We start from the raw sequence: 21128 nt of genomic DNA, 5'->3' as shown, positions 1-21128 counted from the left end.
CAATGCTTTGCGTAAATTGTACACTGAAATAAGATGAGCTTTTTCAGAATACCAACTTACACAGAAAGACTCTAAAAGCTGCCACATCCTCACCCTGATAAAGATCTATCTCACACCCTCCAGGTATCCTGTATCACTAAGAAACTAATCAGCCCTTCCACTGAGCCCATGATAATTACCCCCAGAGCTGTCTGATCTGTCTCAGCTCAGGTCTGGACACAGCCTGCAGCTTTGGGGAGGTGCAAAAATTGGAACTCTCCAAGACCTGAGCTTTGATAACATTTGTTAGGGACAATTCTAGTATTTTCTTGAGATTCATCTGTCAATGAACCAAAGTTCCCAGCAAGTTTAACTGCCTCAGTTCTTCCAATGTACTTTAAACACCCTTCAATCAACAGCCTTTAAAGCCAAGGCCCTCTCAGTGTAGAGGGTGATTTTAACACAGGAGCATAATTTCTGCTCACGACTGCTAAAATATAATTGGGAAATGAGGATGTACCAGCTTCGTATTTTTAATGAGGCTTTTGAGTTCCAAAAGAGGTTTCTGAAAACAAAGCACCCCCTGCTCTCCTCAAATCCCAGGACTTGGCTAGTTTGTTGGCACAGAGGGAGCTGGTTCAGACCTGGCTGTGGGCGCTGGCACCAATTAACTGCACTTGGAGCCTGGTCCTGCTGGCACCAAAGGAGAGACACCTCCACACACAACTGCAGCTGACCTGGCCTTCCCTCCGGAAGCAGCTCTCTTCCTACCAATGATGGAGAGAGTTGAGAGCAACCACACCTCTGGAATCGGAGTTTTCCCTTGTTTTTTAGCACCAATGCTTGTCACTGATTCAAATAATTGTCCCTGGGAGCTTTTGCTTCACAGTTTGTTCAGTTAGTGAAGATCAAGAGAGCAACTGCTCATGGATAGCTCCCATACTCTATCTTTTCTCCTCATCCAATCTTTTTCAAGATCCTCTCAAGCAACCCAGTTCAGTCTGGTTTTATTATACCAAAGTATCACGTTAACCACTGATCACAGAATTACAGGATCATTTAGGTTGAAAAAGATACTTAAGATCCTGCTCTGCTAAGTCCACCAACAACCATAGCCCCCAAGTGCCACATCTACACATCTTTTAAATACCTCCCAGGATGGTGACTCCACCACTTCCCTGGACAGCCTGTTCCGGTGCTTGACAACCCTTCTGGGAAAGAATTTTTTCCTAATACCTGAAGCCATGATTTATCTGATATTAGCTGTCATCTACAGCCAAGGCCCATCGCATGAGGCACTGTACAAACACACAGTCAGAGAGACTTTTCCCCAAAGATTTTTCAAGCTAAACAGAGAAGACAGCTGAATAAATTGCATGCAGACTGTCTTTAAAGAACCTGTCAAACACCCCTTTGTAAAACCAGCTGTACTGAAACAGGGAAAGACCCTTGTAAAAATCATATTCCACCTCTTTTCCAACATTCCTTGATAGAAAGCATCTATATTTTGGCTCTGTCTCATAATTACTGTGATTATACTGTCTATGTATCACTTTAAATAATCTGCCTCCAACAACAGTACGACATTACACAGATATGTCCTATAAAGAGGCACTGGCACACATATAATAATGGGTGTGAATCAAATTCTTGGCTCTCAGCCTGAGAACATCACCTCCCCCCCAGTGCAAACTGCAGTGTGGTTTATTTAGGCATCCTTCCACAGGTAGTGTGGAGCAGTACACACCACACACAAGCATTTCAGCTCAAAAGCTGCATGCATGGATGCTCAAAGTTGTACAAGCAAGCAGACCACAAGGGTGATCTGCAGTGGAGTGGAAAGGGAGTCGCCTTCTCTACCAAAACCATCTCAGCACATTCATTTCCACCCCTGATGTACAACCCAAGTGGCGACTTACAGAAATTCTCCAAGAAACATACAGCAAACTGTTAATTCTGCTCCTTAATGCGATTACCGGAGCAATGAAAAGGTAACACTACACGGCATTAACAACCTTTATTAGGGTGCTCTCGCAGTGGAATTGCTTCCCTCTCTGATAAAAGAAACCAACAGGATGTCACTTGGAAGGAACCTTTCAGTGCAGAGCTTCCTGCACCTTTCATCCCAGCCGTACCCTGAGATATTATTCAGCGGCTGGCCGGGAAAGCAGGACGGCGGCTCCCAGGCAGCGTGTGCTCCCAGCCCCCCCTGGGTCCCTGCCAGAACCAGACTATAGCTGCTTGTCCTCCCAACTGCTCCGCTGCTCCTATTCCTTAGTAACTGCACGTGCTCCGACAGCGCTCCACGGCTGGCAGCTGCTGCTCCAGCACACAGCAGAGGGGTGTGAAAGCTCCTGCTCCAGCCCTTATGCAAGGGAGATTAGGGAGTCCTGGCACAGCAGGCAGATGCTGTGATGGTCACCAGTAGTCTCCCGTCCTCCCCACAGCTGTCAGGTACCGTGTGATGTGCTCAGAAACCCAGTACCAGCCCTGGCCTGCTCTTCCAGCAATGGCATTGCTGATCTCCAACCATCCTTTGTTGTTAAATGAAGTAACACAAAACCGTGCTATAATCAATGACGTTATTTGTCTGCCCAAGATCCTCTCTCCTTTGGGGATAAGAAGCAGCATCTCAGTGACATTACAGACTCTGAAATGCAGGGAAATGACCACATCCCCAGACTCTGGCCCCACTGGATTTTCAGAGGATGGCAGCTCAGCTCCTACCATCAAGGCACCTACTAATGGACCAACTCTTAATGCAAGAGTGCTTCAAATTTCTGTTTCAGTCTGGTGAGACTGGTGATTTCAACGCCAAATTCAACAGTGTGGAAAAATGTTATTTCCCAGTCTACACAGCTGCACAGCCAAGCTGCTGTAGAGCAATTGTCAGGCTTTTAATGCAGGGTGGCTGCACTTCAAGAATAAGTAAACTAACACTTAACTAGCATGTAAATATGTCTGCAATCCTTCTGTGAGTCCAAGATATTACGGCTAATACCTCTGACAACTCAACAGATGTGACACTACAAATGATTGTGTTTGTCCCTACCAATAACTCTGTTAAGAGATAAAAAATACTCCCAGAAATATCAGGGATGAGCACAAGTCCCTGTCTGGCATAAGAAGTGTAACTTACGGGCCTTATTAGCTTAGCTGCTCCCACGGACCTTGAGGTTTTATGAATATGAAATTGAGGGGAAAATTGTAAGATTCTGATGCATTTGTTTTTTTAACACAGACCATTCAAAACTTTAGATAGCAGAGTCCTGTGTGCAATTACCCAGCTGTACATGGCAAGTCAGGATTATTGAAAAGTACTTCTGTGCCATAAATAAACAAAAACACATATGGGAGATTGATAAAAATTTTAATGCATTTTACCTGTTTGTAGTAGAGAAATGTCCGGCTTCTCATCACAGTCAGTTGCCTCTGCTGATTACAAATATAAACAAGAAATCTCATTACTTTTACTGAATGCGATTAAAAAGCTACAGACTGTGAAGTGATTTTGCATTTTCTATCTACTTTCCTCAGCTGCAATTTGCAAGTGCTCAGTTAAAACTCACTGCTTGGAGGAAAAGTTCATATAATAAATATGCGAACTCGGAAGAGGGAATTGGGTATTAAGAAGCAATTGTGCCAGCAATGGGATGGAGTAACACTTGCTCTTTTTAAGGTTTCAGGGTATCTGTATGATGAAAGGAGTTGTGATCATTTGATAAAGTCAAGAGGAAAGTCCCCAGCAGTCCTTAGAGGAAGAGCCTTGCAGGCTGGAACTCCACCCTCTGACAGTCACCCCATGCCTGCAGGGAAAGGAACACACCCACTTCTGCACCCAAACTTCCCATGACCACAGGCAAGCTCATTTTGCAGGGGACAGATTTACTAGGGAAAAGTGTCTTTGAAGATGCAGGTGCCCAGTGTAATTAAAAAAGCATGTGACCACACTGGCAATTAACGTGTATATACACACATGCTTTCAACCCACAGCTTATGCAAGAGCATTTGACTTAATTTGGTCCATGGTGCAGGGAGGCTAAAAGCCTAATTTGTTCATTTTGTGTTTGCCAGAGGCCAAGGGAATGCACAGACATAGATCATCTCACTCAGCAGATGTGCAGGGACTTGTTAGGCTTGTAGTATCCAGGATGTGCATGTGAACCCTGAGCAAGTCAAAGGTGTGTAACAGGAAATCCATGCCTAACCTACACAAGTCCTAATCAAAATCCTATTACCTTTGTATTTTGGCACTGCAGCATGATATTTAAGGCCTTTGAAGCACAATGAGATCTTTGAGGGCACTTCAGCAAATGAGGTGTGGTCATACAGGACAAGTCCATTATCACTGAATCACAGAATAATTTGGGTTGGAAGGGACCTTAAAGGTCACCCAGTCCAACCCTCCTGAAATCAGCAGGGAGAGCTTCAACTCTGTCAGGTTGCTCAGAGCCCTGACCTTAAATAATTCCAGGGATGGGGCATCCAGCATCTCTCTGAACAGCCTGTGTGAGTGTTTCACCACCCTCACTGTAAAACATTCTTCCTTATATCTAATCTAAATCAACCGTGTTGTAGTTTAAAATGATCATCCCTTGTCCTACAAACTACATTGTACAAGGTCAGTGTGGTGGATACATATCTGCTCACATTCATTCACTGCACAATATCCACAGGGATCAAAACCAAGGCTGCAGATGCACTAAGCAACTCAGTTCACCTCCCACTTGAGACTAAGCTAACTGCCCTCATTGTCTTATCATGGCTCTGCACAAGAAGATGTTGAGTTGTTGCCTTCATGATGATAATGTCTAACCCAGCTCCTAATCTACATTAATTTTCTAATGTCATCCATCAACCCTTGTCTCTCCATCCCTGGACCATGAGACTGCTGTGTCTCCCACATGCCTGGATGTCAGGGTAGTTTTGCTCTCAGTTCTGCAAAATTAACTGAACCAAAGAAAACATAGACAACTAACACCCTAGTATGAGGCAGCTTTCCTCCCACAAAAAGTTTAAATGCAGAGCCCTGATAAATTCATGGCACAGATTTGCAAGTGACTCAGTGCCTGGAATTGATACATTTTTCTGCTTTCTGTGAGATGGTGGCACCCTGAGCACAAATTCGGTGCCTGTTACAGCTCACTGTGAAAACCTTGAATTTTGGAAAGGACAGGTGGCTCACTAAGTGGAAAGGGATCACCTAGGTTGGACTGAATTTGGACCAGACTCTCAGTGGTGGAAGGACTGATATGCAAGGGAAGAGACAGCACGGTGCCATGAGAAGCTGAGAAACAGCCAATGGGATATACATGGCTTAAAAAATCCTGGGTGTCAGTCTGAGGCCAACTTCTAGCAATGCTGTGAAGAACTACCTGCACCAGGTGATTCTGTGGCACAGCAACTCAGCATACAAGGGATAAAGCTGCATCTGGCCCCTTGGGTAGAAGGGACCCAAGCTGTAAAAATGGAAGCCAGATCTGAGTGCTGGCAATGAACTGGAGAGCCTTCCCTCTATGAATATCAGGAGTGGCGCCAACGGGCTGCCCACTGTAGTGACAGCTTTTCTAGAAATCTCTGCAGCAATTCCTGAAGTAGCTCCAGAGATGTGGTCACCTTTCTGCCTAACTGCTCTTCTTACACCAGAGGAAGGCAATATTACAGAAAGAAACAAATGAAAACAAGGAACTTTCAGAAAGTAAGGGCTTGAGTCTCCAGAGGTCTCCAAAACTCTGCAGAACCAGAAGTTACCTGGCCATTTTCATCTGGCAGAAGACTGATAGATGAGGTTCAACTCTCCACCAATTGTTCCAGCCTCATTCCTCATGCCAGCCCAAATGTTTATATAGTCACCAAGATCAGATCCAGTTAAAAACTGACAACATGGCCACAGGAATGCCTGTGCCAGCGCCAGAAAGGGAGTGGGAGTGCAGCAGATGCCCAGAGAGCTACTCACTCTTCTCGGCAGCGGCCAGGATTTGTTTTATGAAACTGGATGTGTAACTGCAGCTCCAGGTGAAGTACAATACAGGGGAATGGCAAACACCTCGACCTCCTAACATGGATATAAAACCACCAGTCTCTTACATGTCATTCCAAGAAGGAAGGAAGGTTTACTTTCGACAACCACACCCACAGACTGCCAGCCAAACCTCACTGTCTTGAGCCAGATTGCAAGACAAGGCAAGCAGGAACAGAGCCTACTGTGGGAACTCAGAGCCTCTTCTCTGTCCTTTGCTTAGATAGAGTGCAGCAGCTCTTGCAAAGTAATGCTGGTAGTCATTTCCTTAGATTTCCCCCAAATTGTGCAGCTTCTGAGGGACATGTCTGTCTGTTAAGTGTACACTTGCTGCTTTCCTCCTTGGACAGAAGTACACATGTGCTCAGGGCTGGGAGGTTGAATACAGCAGTTACTATTTTAATATTACTGGGTTTTTTGTCTAAAATACCGGGCACAAACACACTGTACCACATGCTGGACTTCATCCTACATCCTTCCTGGCCCTGTGTGTATTGCTAAGCAAAAATCAACCCAATCTCTTGCAGCATGTAGATACTGTGTCAAAAGCACAAATGAGGGAATCAGAAGGCTGAATAAAAACAGAAAGAAGGAAAAAACCTCATGCAAAACAATGCAAGCAGCGGTTTGAGCAAGGACATGGAAGAAAATGCATATTTCCATGAAAAAAACCCCAATTTTTTCCTTCTTCCCCATTATTTTACACTGCAACAAAGTAATGTTAATTTTAAACAACAATTCAAGGATGAAGCATCATTGCACGCAATTTATTTAAATGAATCTTGCCTGAACATTTTCAGCATGTTTTCCAGAATTGCTGTATTTTCTTTTAAGGAGTCAGGCAATCTAAAGGTTCCAGTTACTCACAAAGCAATCACTTGGCATGAAGAGCTCCTAGCCCATGCACTGTGGCAGTGTTAGAACAGAATCATAGGATGTCCTGAGTTGGAAGGGACCCATAAGGATCACTCAAGTCCAACTCCTGGCCCTGCTCAGGAATCCCACCATGTAGTAATTTACATGTTATTGCTATTACATATTATCCCCACAGTATCAGTTTTTCCATGGACAGCTGTTATGGAATAATGGCTCACAGGCTCTTCAAAACATAAGAAGGGAGGAAGAACTTACTGTGGGAGATGTGTGAACCCTGACCTGCTGCTTATTAATGGATGGAGAGTTTAGTAATCAAAAGGCTGGAACACGGTGCCTGCACAGAGGTGACAGGAACAGCCAGTCAGCTCCCTCTGATTTTACCCCTTTTAAGATCTCTGTGATAATGGCTGACTGTCTCCCTCGGAGCTGCCACTGGCAAGGCCACCAGACACCTGCTCGTGTTCTCTTGTGCAGGGTGAAGAGACCATGCTGGGGCAAGCCCAGCACTGTAAATTATGAGGCAGTTTGCATTGTAATTCATGCTGCTTTAAGAGAGGAAAACTATGCACATGCATTTCCTTTGACTTCTTCCCTTCCAGGGCAACTTTGCATCCCATCCCATCCACCAGAGCGGTTCAGCTTCTCTTCTGGGAGAAGACAGACCTGGCATGATGAAGCTGTGCTCCAATATGCTCTGCTGCTGGCATGAGATGGGACCAGTAGTCAAGGCTGAAGAATATTATCATACTCTTTAATTTTAATTATAACATCTGTTTGTAACATTAACCTCACAGTCTCTTCTCCCCTTTGTGACAGCTAACTTGTGAAATTTTGAAAAGACTGAACAAGGCCAATAAAAATTTAATGGCAGCGGCAGCTTTATTCTCAGATCTAACAAATAAAAAAGCTCTATCCAAGTCTCAGATCTCAGGCAATAATCTAAAAGAACTACGAAAAAACTGAAGCAAAATAAATAAATTAAAAAATAGAATATTCCCAGCTATGAAAAATATTGTCATTGATTCAGAATGTAAATGAATTTTTATTTGGCTTAGGATAACAACCTTTCAAAATCTACACGGGGGAACTATTTTCTAGAAAGCAGAATTTTTAAGTGGTTTTTTTTGATTAGCTTTTCAAATAAGGAGCTTTTTCAGTCCCTAATTCTAGGACATGAGCCAAACATGGTAAATAAGGTTGAAGCTGGGCAGCATCTATGATCTAGTGATCATAATTTCATTTAATTTGGAAACAGTCAAGGGAGTACACCCTATAGAAGGGGCTACAAAAAGCAGATCCACCCCAGTCGTTTGATAAAATTCTCTGAAATTATTACTGTAATTGAAGAAGCAGATTTACATTTTCAGACTGAAATAATATTTCACAGGATAAAGTGAAGAGGGCTGCTCATGAATGCAGTGTCTTACTGTCTGGTTTGAAATGAAAAACTCATCAGAGGATGTACTAAATGGCTTGGGGGAAGGCAAGCAGGATGAAAAGCCTGTCCCTCCTCTCTTAAATACTTCTGTTAAAATTTAGCCCAACACAGTGCTGACTAAAAAGTTGTCTTGTGACCTCTGAAATAAATGGATCATATTAAGCTTTCTCCATATAAAGCCTGTGCTTTATAACAAACCAGGAACTGATGTAGATAAATAATGGGATCAAGCACCAGGGAGACACATTGGTTCAGAAAGTCCTAGGTGAAGTTCTATTAATGCTAGCTCAGATTTGTTCTTTGGGCACCTTAGTCTATCCCCACAGGATCAGCTGGCGTGTTCCACTGAACAGGTGGAGACAAAACTCAAAGAGAATGACCTCGAGTATGGACATAGGACACTTGTTCAGGTTCTGCTTCACTGGTCACAGGCAGACTAGAAGAGCTCAAGAGCTCAGCCAGAAGAGTGATGAATCCCACATTTCAGTGGCTGCAAGTCCCATAGTTTTAAAATACTTAAAAGCCAAGGTTTGCAACATAAAGTCCTGGAAGAGCTTCTCCTTCCATGTTTGCCCTCCCCTCCTGTTTTGGGCTATGTAAATTACACCCAATTTTGGTAAGGTTTCACAATAAATAGAGAAATTGTGCATAACTCCAACATCACCAGTTGCATATCAGGATAAAGCTGCTGAGGGCTGAAAGACTATTCTACCAAACACCACAACATTGTTCCTTTGGTCCTACTGACCTTCCCAGACATCTGCTAACAGCCAGTGCTGGACACAAAACACGGGAGTAGACAGATCTCTTGCCTGGTCAGCTCTCTAGATTCCTCATATCAGAAGCTCACAGTTGTAGCATAATAGTACCAACAAATCTTATTTCAACAACACGAGGATACTGTAACCAGCTGTCTGCTCCTGCCTCTCTGCTCCCATCTACTGTTTTGCTGTCACAAAGGACTGGGGAATTTCTTTGCTTCAGTGCAAGGTCAGGTTGGGTTAGTTACAACCACCAGAGGAGATGGCAGTGGCTGGAAAGGTGGAAGTGGCCACAGTGCTGTGTTCAGTCACTCCTGACACACTGCAAACAGCATGTCTGCCTGTGGCCACATTTGAAAGAAACTGGGGCACTTCAGAGATTGGCCAGTAAACAGCACAAAAAAAAAGAGCTTTTCTACCAATCTAGGTATTGTGCAGGGTTGTTTTTTTTTGCTGCTCACTATGCATCCACATACAGGTGAACAAGTTACCTTCCCTCCTGCAGCACAGACAGGGCAGCCTATCTGATTCTGGCACACTACTCAGCTTCACTTATTTTCCTTCATAGTCCTGCTAGCTTACATATAATACCCTCTGCTTAGATTCTCCCATCCTGAGCAAGGACCAGAGATAGAGGTGGCCCCATTTGAAACGCAAAAGCTGAATGTCATTGTCATTTTAATTAATATCCTGCAGAGGCAAGAAGAAAAGCAAATAAAAAAGGATGAAAGAAAATAAAAATCAAAACAAAATTAGGTCAATCCTCTTTCCTGAGGGATCTTCTGCAGACAACCCAAGGACCTTCTGCTCCCCACATCCTGCACTGCACCCTTCACCTTACTGGAGCCTGACATCCCACTTGCACCCTCCTGTCCTGGGGAGGCCGAAAGGCAGCCTTGGAAGGGGCAGAAAGCAACCCTGTTGTACAACACCAGTAATCTGACACTGCCTTTAACAAGATTATCTTGTATCTCTCTGTCCTCCCTCCCCCAACACACAAGAAACCCTTTCTAAGGCCAGTGCTGGTTTGTTTCTCTATGCTGGGAAGCTTATGCTACCGAATAATCTGCACTTTTGTCCTCCCCCTGCGTTATTTCTGTCTCTGGGTGTTTCTCATTTTCCTCTGTCTTATGCTTTTCCCTCCTGGCATTAATAACGTTGTGGAGAATGATTTCAGATGCCAGCCTAAGTGTGTGTTTCAGAGATGCAGCTTTGGACAGAAAAGGTTGGCTCTGTGAGACAGGGAGATGGAGAGGACATTTCCTGCGGTCTCGCTCACCACCAGGGACCGCGGGGTGAGCATCCCCTGCGGAGCCATCAGGGCTCCCATGCCGTGGATGCTAACAGGCACTTAATTGTGGTGATGGGCAGAAGGGAAGAGGGGAAAAGGCAGGCAGCTAAATACAGTAACAGCAAAGGACTGTGTTTAAGGAGGTGGTGCAAGTGAAGTGCCTCAGATGACAGTGTCAGATATGCCCAGGGAGAGACAGGTCAGAAATACAACCCCGAGAGAACCTTAAGAAAACTGCAGGAAGAGAATGAAGTGAAGCCTCGTATGGATAAAGTCCCTTGTAGGACTGGAGGGATGAAGATGGGAAGGAGACTAGTTATGGTTTATAAGGTAATTACATGTCTCTTAATCAGTAACATTGCTTTCCCAAGAATCCTGCTGGGGATTTCTAGGCTGCATGTTCCTGGCTGGAGCTGAGGGCTCAGGAGCTGTGTGCTGTCAGGGTGAAAAAGCTCAGCACTGAGCTTGCTGCAGGCTGGTCCCAAGCATCCAGGTTATCCCAGCCCAAGCTGAGCAGCTTTGCTGCAAAACCCTGCCTAGATTACCTGTGACTGCTGGCAAGCTGCCTCCCACATATTGCAGAGCCTTGCTGGCACAACCAGAGTGGATGGCTGGGTTTTCTTTTGGTTTGTTCTGGGGTTTTTTTTGCCAATTCTTTCACAAGGAATGTGAGAAGACTCATCTATTCTTCCAGACACATACAGTTTAGAGGGAAAGGTCAGTTGGCTTATTTCTTAGCAGTACAGTGAGTGGCTTGTCAGACTAAACAACACAGAATCAAAAAACTACCTGCAACCCTGGACGGATTAGCTCATTTTTGGGAAGAAGAGTTTGGATGCTAAAGGAAAGGAGACATTTGAGAAAGACTCACACTTAACTTGTCTGTAGAGACAGCTCCTAACCTGCTACCATTTCAAACCCACAGAAACCTGCTAAAGTGTTAACCTGCTAAGAGTGCTAATTTTCATAGAATGAACAAGTACAACTCCACAGTCAACAGGAAAAATATTTCTGTGGATATAAAGGCTCTAAGTTTTTAATCTTACATGTTATCCTTCATATTTTTATACATACCTGAGCCTCTTTTTAATCGTCTTCTTGCAAGTTTAATTTGATCCTGAAGAATCTGGACCCAGTCCCTAGGACCAGGGAGTTTATCCACATGGTTAGCAGTGCAGTATTTTTCTGTAAAGACTGAAATAAAAAGATATCACCTTTTTGAAACGTGTCACCAAAAATGGAGAAAAGGAAATGGGAGAGGATTTTAATCAAAATATATGAAATTATTCAATTATCAAAAAAAAAAAATTAATGGCCAAATTAATGGTAAGATTGTGAGAATAAAGCTCAACTCAGCATTTCACAAGTTCATAATTCAGAAGTGACTTGGCTGCATAAATATCACAGGAATGGCATCACTACTAAGTATAAAAGCCTGTCCCAGAGAAATGTTCTACACCTGATGTCTTCACGAATTTCACACAAAATGATCACAGAAAAATAACAGTGTACTTAGAACTGAGTGTCAGATGTGGCAGGCACTTGTAAATGCTGCCTTCCATATGGTACAGGTAGAGAGCTGAAGATCTGGTCATTTGGTGGCCTTTTTGTCTGGTTCCTAAGGCTGCAGGGAAAGTGATGAAAGAGTAAAGTCTTACCACTGTGGAAATCTCCACAGTTTTTATACTGCCAAACCAGATGGAATAGAATTTTTATAAAGCTATTAAAAAAAAAAAAAAAAGAAAAAAAAGAAAAAAACCCACCATCATTTCTGAGAAAAAAGAAATATCCTACAGGTCCAATTTTGTGTTTTGTAAGAAAGGTACAGAGAGGGCCAACATTATCTTTAAATCCATATTTACAGTAAACCTAACAGTATTATACCAAAAATACAGAATTATAAATGGAGTGAAACTGATGCAATTGATTTTCGTCATGCAACTGAGAGGTGTGCAAAAAATAAACAAGTGCAGAAATAGAAAAAATATTCTCGCTGTTAGTATTGCTATTGTAAACTTGGTCAGAGGTCTCAGAGCCCAGTGTCCAATTATGACTGGCAAACAAAGAGAGAAAGCTGGTCCCAGCTCAAGGGATTTGTAATCCTTGAGAATAAATATCACACAAATGGGATCGGGAAATGTGCAACAAATAAATGACAATTTCAGTATTTTTATACACATACTTTTGAAGCAGCACTACCCGCTAAGAATAAGAGAACCAAAAGTAATCCCCCCTCTAAACTTATTCCACGTTAACAGCTTCACAAAACCATGGCAAGGCAGGCATCAGCAACACTTTCCTGTGCAGTCTGATCTACAAGGATATCAGACCAACTCTTGAGGGCTGCCCACAGAAGTTAATACATCCCCACACATTCACAGTGTTTGATTTTCAACAAATATCATCTTTGTGAAGGTAGAAATAATCCTTCCCTTCTGAATCCATATAGTATCTGAACAACAGGAACCTGATCAGTGACTTGTGACTCCTGCTTACTCATAACAGGGAACTGCTCAATGTGTGGTTAGAGAAATGACAATGTGGACAAAAAGGAATGGGAATGCAATGGAAAGGAGGCAGGAGAATTGGGACCTGCCCTTTCTAGTCCATTCAAGCTGTATGGTATTAACAAGAGGGTATTAACAAACCCTCTGTCATAGAAACATATACTGGTTTGAATTTAAAGGGGACTTCAAAGGTTGTCTAGCCCAACCCCACTGCCATGAGTAGGGAGGGACATCTTGCACTTCATCAGATTGTTCAACCAATTGCTTGCCCTGTCCAAGCTGATCTTAAACACTTTCAGGGATGGAGCACCCACAGTTTCTCTGGGCAAACTGCTCCAATGTCTCATCATCATCATCATCATCAAAAAACAAAAAGGTTTCCTAATGTCCAACTAAATGTACTTTCAGTACATTCTTTCAGTTAAAAGCTGGTGCCCCCTTGTCCTGTTACTACGGGCTTCAGTAAAATATCCATCTTTATCCGCAAGCCCCCTTTATATATTAAAAGGCCACAATAAAGTCTCCTTAGAGCTTTCTCTTCTTCAGGCTGAACCACCTCAAATCTCTCAGCCTGTCCTCATAGCAGAGGTGCTCCTCAGACCATCCTGGTGGTCTTCTCTGGAATTGCTCCAACAGGTCCATGTCTTTCCTGTGCTGGGGACTCCAGAGCTGGATGCAGTGCTGTAGGTGGGGCCTCACCAGAGTAGAGCAGAGGGACAAATCATGCCCACAGTTCTTGTGATGGCACCTGGGACACAGCTGGCTTTCTGAGCTGTAACATTGCTGGCTCATAACGATTTTTTTTGTCCATCAGTACCGCAAGTCATTCTCTGCAGGGTTCCTCTCAATCCCTTCATCCACCAGTCTCTACTGATACTGGGGATTGCCCTGACCCAGATGAAGGACCTTGCACTAGGTCTTGTTAAACATCAGGAGGTTCACATGCAGCAACTCCTTCAGCCTGCCAAGGTCTTGGATGGCATCCCTTCCCTCTTGTCAACCAACCACACCACTCAGCCTGGAGTCATCTGCAAACGTGCTGAAGGTGCCCTAGAAACCAGTGCCTGGGTCATTGATGAAAATATTAAATTGTACTGGTCCCACTATGGATCCCTGAGGGACACATCATACTTATATCTGAACACAGCTCATTGATTTCTGCAGGGAAGAATTTCACTGGCTGAATTTCTAGTCAACAACACAAAGAAAAAATAACTGCTTCTGACTAGTTTTATTTTTTCATTTTTTTTTTTCCAGTTCTGAGTGAAAGACTCACAAGAGAAGCTGATTGCCCAGGAGAAACACTGCAACTGATAAAACAAGTGCCACTGAATACCCAAAGTCAAAAGAGAGAATTGCTCCCTGGCTAATCATTCTGTTGCAGAAGCATTAAATTACTTGTAAGGACAGCAGTGAAAATGTTTTCAGACAGGAGAGTGATTTTCAAGCAAACAGTCCCTCCTTTAAATTCCCTGCTCATTTTTATTATGAACGTAGCCTTTTGTATCTCTGTCATGGAAAAGGACTAAAAGTGCCACTAAAGGATATCTGGGCACGTGGTAGAGGAATGTCCTAATGATAATAATGCAAACAACATGATGTTGTTCCTGTAGAGATTTCATACTGGCTCAGTTATTTCTTGGAATAAATGACACCACAGTGTCTGACAGCCCAGCTTCTTGGAGGGAAGAAGGGTGCTATTTGAGCCAGACTGAGTGAGGATCCACAGGACATGAGACCTTGGCATCTTATTCCATCACAGCTTTTAGGGACAGGCTTCCCTATCAGGGATGAGGCACCAGTGTTTGGGCAATACTGTAAATGCCAATAAAGATCACTGTTATGGCACTGGTACCTAGTAGTACCATCACATATGAAATTTTCCTGTTGGAACTACAAGTCCCTCCTTTATTCTGTTAAACTCAAGGGAAGAGGTTAAGCCAAACCTCAGAATTTGCTCCACTAATACAATCTTAGCTAGTGGGAAACATTGCTCTCTGCAGTGGGTACCAGCTGCTGTTTTAGCAGTGCTGTTGCATTTACTGTAAAACACTTATTTTATCAAGTGCTGTTCAAATTAGAGTGGGGTTTTTTGAAGTCCTTTTGAACTCCTCGTTCTTTCATTTAACTTATTTCTTAAAGCTTTTAAGGAACAATGAGATACAGATATAATTCGGACTCAGATTTTTTTGCAGATTACTGAACTCAATGAAAAAAGGCACAAAACAGTGTTTGTAATTTAAACCTAAATACAAGTGTAACTGTAAGAAAGTCTGTCAGCTGCTCTGTAAGATACATTAGGACTATGACAGAACACACTATAGGCAGAACATACACTTTGTTACAGAATTGCACACACTTGAGAGGGTCCTCTGAAGGCCTCCACACCCAGCCTGCTGCTCAAAGCAAGGCCAAGTAGGTCATAATGCTCTGGCCTGTGACCAGTCACATTTTGAATATTTTCAGGGATGGAGATCCTGCAGTCCCCTCTGAGCCCCTACTGCACTGTTCAACTACTCTTATGTTGAAAATGCTTCTCTTTATCAAATTGCAATTTTCCACGCGTTCAGTGCCTCTTGTGCCTCTGAGAAGAGTCTGACTCCACTTCTCCACATCACCCCACTAGGTAGTTGTGAATAGCAGCAGGAGGGCTTCTCCTGAATCATCTTCTCTCCAGTTCTCTCAGCCTCCCCTCATTTGGTACTGAAGCAGGGAAGTGGTGAAGCCATATGTCTTGGTGGTCCCTCCAATCAAGACAGTTTGTCAATACCTTTTTTCATGGGGAGAGGGGTCCAAAAGTTGGCACAGAGGTGATTGCAGAAGATTCTTCTGCCTCCTTTTGCTGCCAATGGACTCACAGAAGCTCTTCTTATTGCCCTGTGTCTCCTAAGTTAGCAATCTGTACCTGAGAACAAGTCACAGCCTCTAAAATAAGTTCCACTCTTAGAGCTTATTTTTGGCCTGTCTTTTGGTAATGTGGGTATTGTCCCTACAATATCAGATTTCAAAATAGAACCCAGTTCAGAATCCCTGGCCTAATACTAGCACTTTATATGCTGTCATCACAGAGTTTGAAGGTATGTGCTCTTCTGGAAGTCAGATAGCAGTGATTGCTAGGAAAAATCACCCAGCAAAAGGTGTTCACACCAAGAAATTTTGTCCCCAAAGAGAAGGACCACTGTACTTCTGAGCATCAAACTCATCTCATGCCAGTATTATCTTCCTCTATCTCTCCCCAATCCAGCCACCAACTACTGAAAAATTTACAGAGCAGACACAGCCAAATACAGTGCAAGACTCAGAACTTTGAAGGGTATCAGTTACACTGTCATTATGTTTTCAAGATTTCTTTGCATCTCTGATATCTGGGGGGAAAAAAAAAAATTATCTTACATGAACACTGAGTCTCTAACCTTAGAGCCTGACTTCAGAAACCAGGATCACTGGCTTAAAATTAACACAAGCTGTCCCTGTAGAAGCTATTTTTAACAACTGAATGAAAGAGAATAAAAATAAGACTGCATATTTTAATAGACCTAGCACACGTCAGAAATTCTAATCCCCTTACACCCTCCTTAGCTGAGAATATGTTCTAATTACACATAAGAAAGAAAGCAGAAAACATACCTTTTATTGCACCCACAATATTTTGGTCTAGTCCTTTCCGGTTGTCATTGAGCCCTCTTTTCCTTTTGCCATTTGGTAAAGAGTTAGCCAAAGTCTTGTCATCAAAAAATGCACAGACCAGCTTCCTAAAGAGCAGACTTCCTGAGCGAGTATAGTTTGATAGTATAGAGTCCAGCTGAGATTTTGGCATGAAGACGTCAAAGCCTTCTGCAAGTTGCACTTCTGGCTACCAAAAGAATACAAATGTTTTAATTAAACGAGCATTCAAAGACATTATTTTACTTCAATCATGCATCTGGTGAGACTTTACAATCACTTCATCAAGCCAATGAATGTCTACCCAGCTATTCAGGACCACAGCAGCCTAGTTCATTGAAATCAAACCCCGTCAGTGAATAAGCACCTTAAAAAGGCAAATCAAACAATCACACTCCTTGTCTAATGTCTGTAAAAGTTAACAATTACTGACATCATTTCTAGGCATATAGCTAACAAAAAGACAAGAGACACCTTTCAATGTTGGGTAATAACGACAAAGCACAGGATCATCCCAGAGCAGGGCTCCTAAGCGATGCTTTTTGGACATTTATCTAACCATTTAATGGACTTGTTTCTCTGCCAAATGCTTTGAACGAGTGTGCTGTGGGGCAGCCAGGCACTTCCAAGAAGCACAAATGCAGGGATACTGGCCCCAATTCCACGTGCATTCCCAAGAGGGCTTCCAGTGAAGATATGGCCCATATGAGTATAAGCAGATGATGAGTTTGAGGTTGCCCCTGGAGCCAGCACTTACTGAGCATCCATTTTGTCCCTCCTTTTCATAGTCCCAAAATGCACATTTAGAGGAGGATGATGTTAGACAGACAGCTTATTTCAGTACAAAAATCCTCAACAGTGAATCACAGGGATTTAAGCGACTGCCAGAAGGTGAAATAGAGGGGAAGAAAGGAAAATCATGCTGTATTTCATAAGTCTTCTCTCAAGTACACTGAGGGCCAAAGTAGACAAAGGCCTTTGAGGAAGTCCCCTTTTACCAAGAGTCTTTTTGCTGCCCCTGTCTGTACATATTAGAAATTACATGAACAGCATTTGCAGAATTTTCTTCTGTGACTACCATATAATGCTTATGGTAAGACTTCTTCATGGAATAATTATATATCTAGAAAGAAGACATGTTGTGAATAAAGTAAAATTTTGAAAACATTGTTTAGAAGTTGGCAAGGTGCTAAAAGAATCAGTGATCATGATATGAGGAAATAAACCAATATTACAGCCTTGCTGCTCAGAACTTGCCCTTTTTTTCCCCTACATGAAATATATTCAGCAATGATGACGCATTTTCAGAGTAGTTTACAGAGTAAGAGCAAATGCCATCTCCCATCATATCACCTGCAAACATCTTGAGTCTAGACAGAAGAAAGGGCTGCCAGTCTCAGAACAATTTGGCTGTATAATTCTTTCCCCATGGATTTCTAAAAATCAGTATGAAGAGTGTTGCAGCAGGTAGAATATTTCCAAAGCATCTACTGTCATGGGATATGGATGTGTATTGTGTGATAAAACTAAAGATTACAATGCTTTGGGAAGCCAGGATGAAGAATCTTAAAATATTCAGATGGCAACAACAACAAAATTCTAAGAAGCATGTAGTTCCTCAGCTTGTTCTGGATGAAAATTTTGGTTTTTTACCTCAAGAACTTTCAAAATGCTGGATCCAGCAAAACAGTCAGTTACTGACATTTGACAATATTTGAATGTAGGTGGCTTTTTAATATGTTACTTCCAAACTTCTGGTGACAGAAAAGATTTTTGAGAGTAAATAAATGCGGGCCAAGTTCACAACTTGGGAAAAGTTCTACTTCATGTAAATTAAAGACCAGAATGCAGCTGACGTGGTGATGAAGGATATCTACCCTGTTCTGTTTCTTTGGTCTTGTGATAGTCATCTAAGACTACCTCAATGATACAGACACCCAGGACAGAGAAATTACAGAACCATAGAAAAGTTTAGGTAGGAAAAAGCTCTAAAGATCGAGTCCATCTTGACATAAATCCATCACTAAACAATGTCCCCAAGTGCCATATTTACAGATCTTTTAAATACCTCCAGGGATGGTGACTGCCACCACTTCCCTGGGCAGCCCGTTCCAGTGCTTGAAAACCATCTTGGGGAAAAAAATTTTCCTAATATCCAAAATAAACCATCCCTGGTGCAACTTGAGGCCATTTCCTCTTGTCATATCACTTGTTAGTTGGGAGAAGAGACTGACACCCACCTGGCTACACCCTCCTGTCAGGGAGTCGCAGAGAGTGAGAAGGTCCCCCCTGGGTGTCCTTTTCACCCAGGATAAACACTGCCCTTCTCTGGACACACTCCAGACCCTCAGGTGTCTGTTGTGAGGAGCCCAAAAGTGATGCCAGGATGAGGTGAGGCCTCACCAGTGCTGAGTACAGAGGGACAGTCACTGCCTTGGTCCTGGCTGGCCACACTATTGCTGGTACCCTCAGTGGTACCTTTTCTGACACCTCCTACTTAAAACCCAAAAAGCCAGAAGGATCATGAGGCCCTGCTGTTACCTTCTGTATTTGTACTGACAAATCAAGTGAGCTTTTTCTCTTCTCTTCCGTGGGTGGTTTCCCCCTTCCCTGGTCTTACCTTAGGACACCTGCATTACACTTTGGCAGGTGCACCAACCACCCTACAACACAGCTGTAAAATATATTTCGAACCTCACCATTGTACCAGTGTGGAGGTGTTGGTATTATTTTAGTTTTGACTGTTTTATTCTTAATATAGGGATCAATTTGTTTATCAGTGAAACAGTTGGAAGGCAAAACTGTGATTTATGTTTGCTTTGCTTCAGTAGTTAGCTATTCTTCAATCAGAGACAATCAGTAACAATCATTTCAACTTCATGATCACTTTGAATGAGATTTCTCAAAGAAAAAGCACTTATTAATAGATAATGATCATGGCAAAAGGAACTGGAGGGTAAACTATTTGTGAACAACAAAATAAAGAACAACAAAATAAGGAAGACATGAATGCTAAAGGCTTTTACTGTGCTAAAATTAACAGGGAGTGAACTAGATTTAATCCTGGATATTTTAGTGAGTTGTAATATGTAGATTTAAAATGATTAGGTTATAAATGAAATATTACAACTGTAAAACAAACACAAGTTCAACTAAGAGTTGTAATCAGATCATTACATTTAAAAAGCAGATTCTCTGATCCATGGGCCAGATTAAGGGTTTGTCTCACAAAGACATTTTCCACTTCTGTAAGTAGCAGTATTTTATCTCTAAAGGTCTGAACTAATTGCACTGTTTTTTGGCAGCTCCAATCTTATACCCATTAAACTTGGATTCTTCTTAAAGCTCAATAAATGTTGGCAAAACAGCAGTGGCAGCAGTGGTGACGTATGACACAGCACACACTACAGACAACCTGTGGAATATTCTCAAGGGAACATTCATTTATGGTGCTTTGTAAAATGTCTTTCAGGCTTTTTCAGGCACACAGACATGTTGGTTGTGACCACACCAGAGATGCTTATAAAAAAGTAGAAAATGATAATGCTGCCATACATTCTCAAACAAGTGACTTTCTTAAGCCTTCTCAAAATATTTAAGGTCACATTTTGTTTTCGAATTAAATAGATCTGTTTTCAGAACCCAAATGTTTTCTTTCTAAAGGCAAAACAAAATCCATTTGTTTGTCTCGGTGTTCTGGCTCTGTAAATTTAGTGAAACAACTGTTGTGGCAAGCAAGGGCTCAAGCATGGGAGGACAGATGAAGACCTGATTTATGAGCCACATGTTTTCTCTTCTTTTTTTCCTTAGGTCAAACTGGCAACTACAAAGAATCGTGTCCAGTGATGGAACACATTCATAAAGCCAAATTAAATTCCATTACAAGCACAAAACTGTTTTCAAAACCGTGTTTCAAGTTGACAAGAGTGCCACAAGCAAAGAAAAATTATAAGCACAAATTGCATACGGAGATAAATTACCAATCCTCCCCAAACCTTTACCTCAAACATTATTAAGCTCAGTACTACAAAAGGAAAGCCTCTGAAAAAAAGCATCAAACTAGTTACTCTGTATCACTACACTGACTCTATGGCATGAGACTGCAACCTAATTAGTGGTGTGGCTTGCATCTCTGTAACTGAATTATCCTGACTGCTCTTTTTTATTATTAGTTCCCTCTTCCAGAAGGATAGAATATTATCTGCTGCATTGTTTTCATTTACGCTTATTGATACTGAATTTAATTATGTTTTTCTAGCTCATAGTACTTAGGAAATTGGAAAGAGCCTGCTCAAAATTAAAAATATATTAGAGGAATTAATGAACAGTTTACTCGTCGGTGAACTGGTTCAGATGACATCAATTTGGTCATTAAACAAAGCCAATCATCCACCAGATACATGGAATTTCTATCAGTGTGGACATGAATCAAGAAAACATGCTTACTGCAATTATCTATGGGAAAAGTGCACATTCTTAGAGTGGCAAATTTTGGCCTTTTAAATCACACTGACATCCAACAGTGCTGAGGCCCTATTCCAGCACACACAGCAACCAAGACCAAAGTACCCAACTCAGCCAAGACTGAATATGA

General features: G+C 42.3%; 1 protein-coding gene across 2 annotated transcripts in view; it reads right to left on the bottom strand.

The window, feature by feature from the left end:
* Positions 1-21128, bottom strand: part of BEND7 (BEN domain containing 7) — a 46838-nt gene that overhangs the window by 3158 nt on the left and 22552 nt on the right. For both annotated transcript variants that reach the window (XM_083859689.1, XM_083859690.1), the window contains 3 exons: positions 16499-16724; positions 11439-11558; positions 3364-3414 (listed from right to left, as the gene is read on the bottom strand). In XM_083859689.1, the coding sequence (XP_083715815.1) occupies positions 3364-3414; positions 11439-11558; positions 16499-16724 (397 nt within the window). The remainder of the gene's footprint in view (positions 1-3363; positions 3415-11438; positions 11559-16498; positions 16725-21128) is intronic.

Source organism: Zosterops lateralis (assembly GCF_965231275.1).
Source record: "Zosterops lateralis genome assembly, chromosome: 4".
In the NCBI taxonomy this organism is placed as follows: Eukaryota; Metazoa; Chordata; class Aves; order Passeriformes; family Zosteropidae; genus Zosterops; species Zosterops lateralis.
Note: the sequence above shows the minus strand (reverse complement) of the source record. Positions and strands in the feature narration are given on the sequence as shown.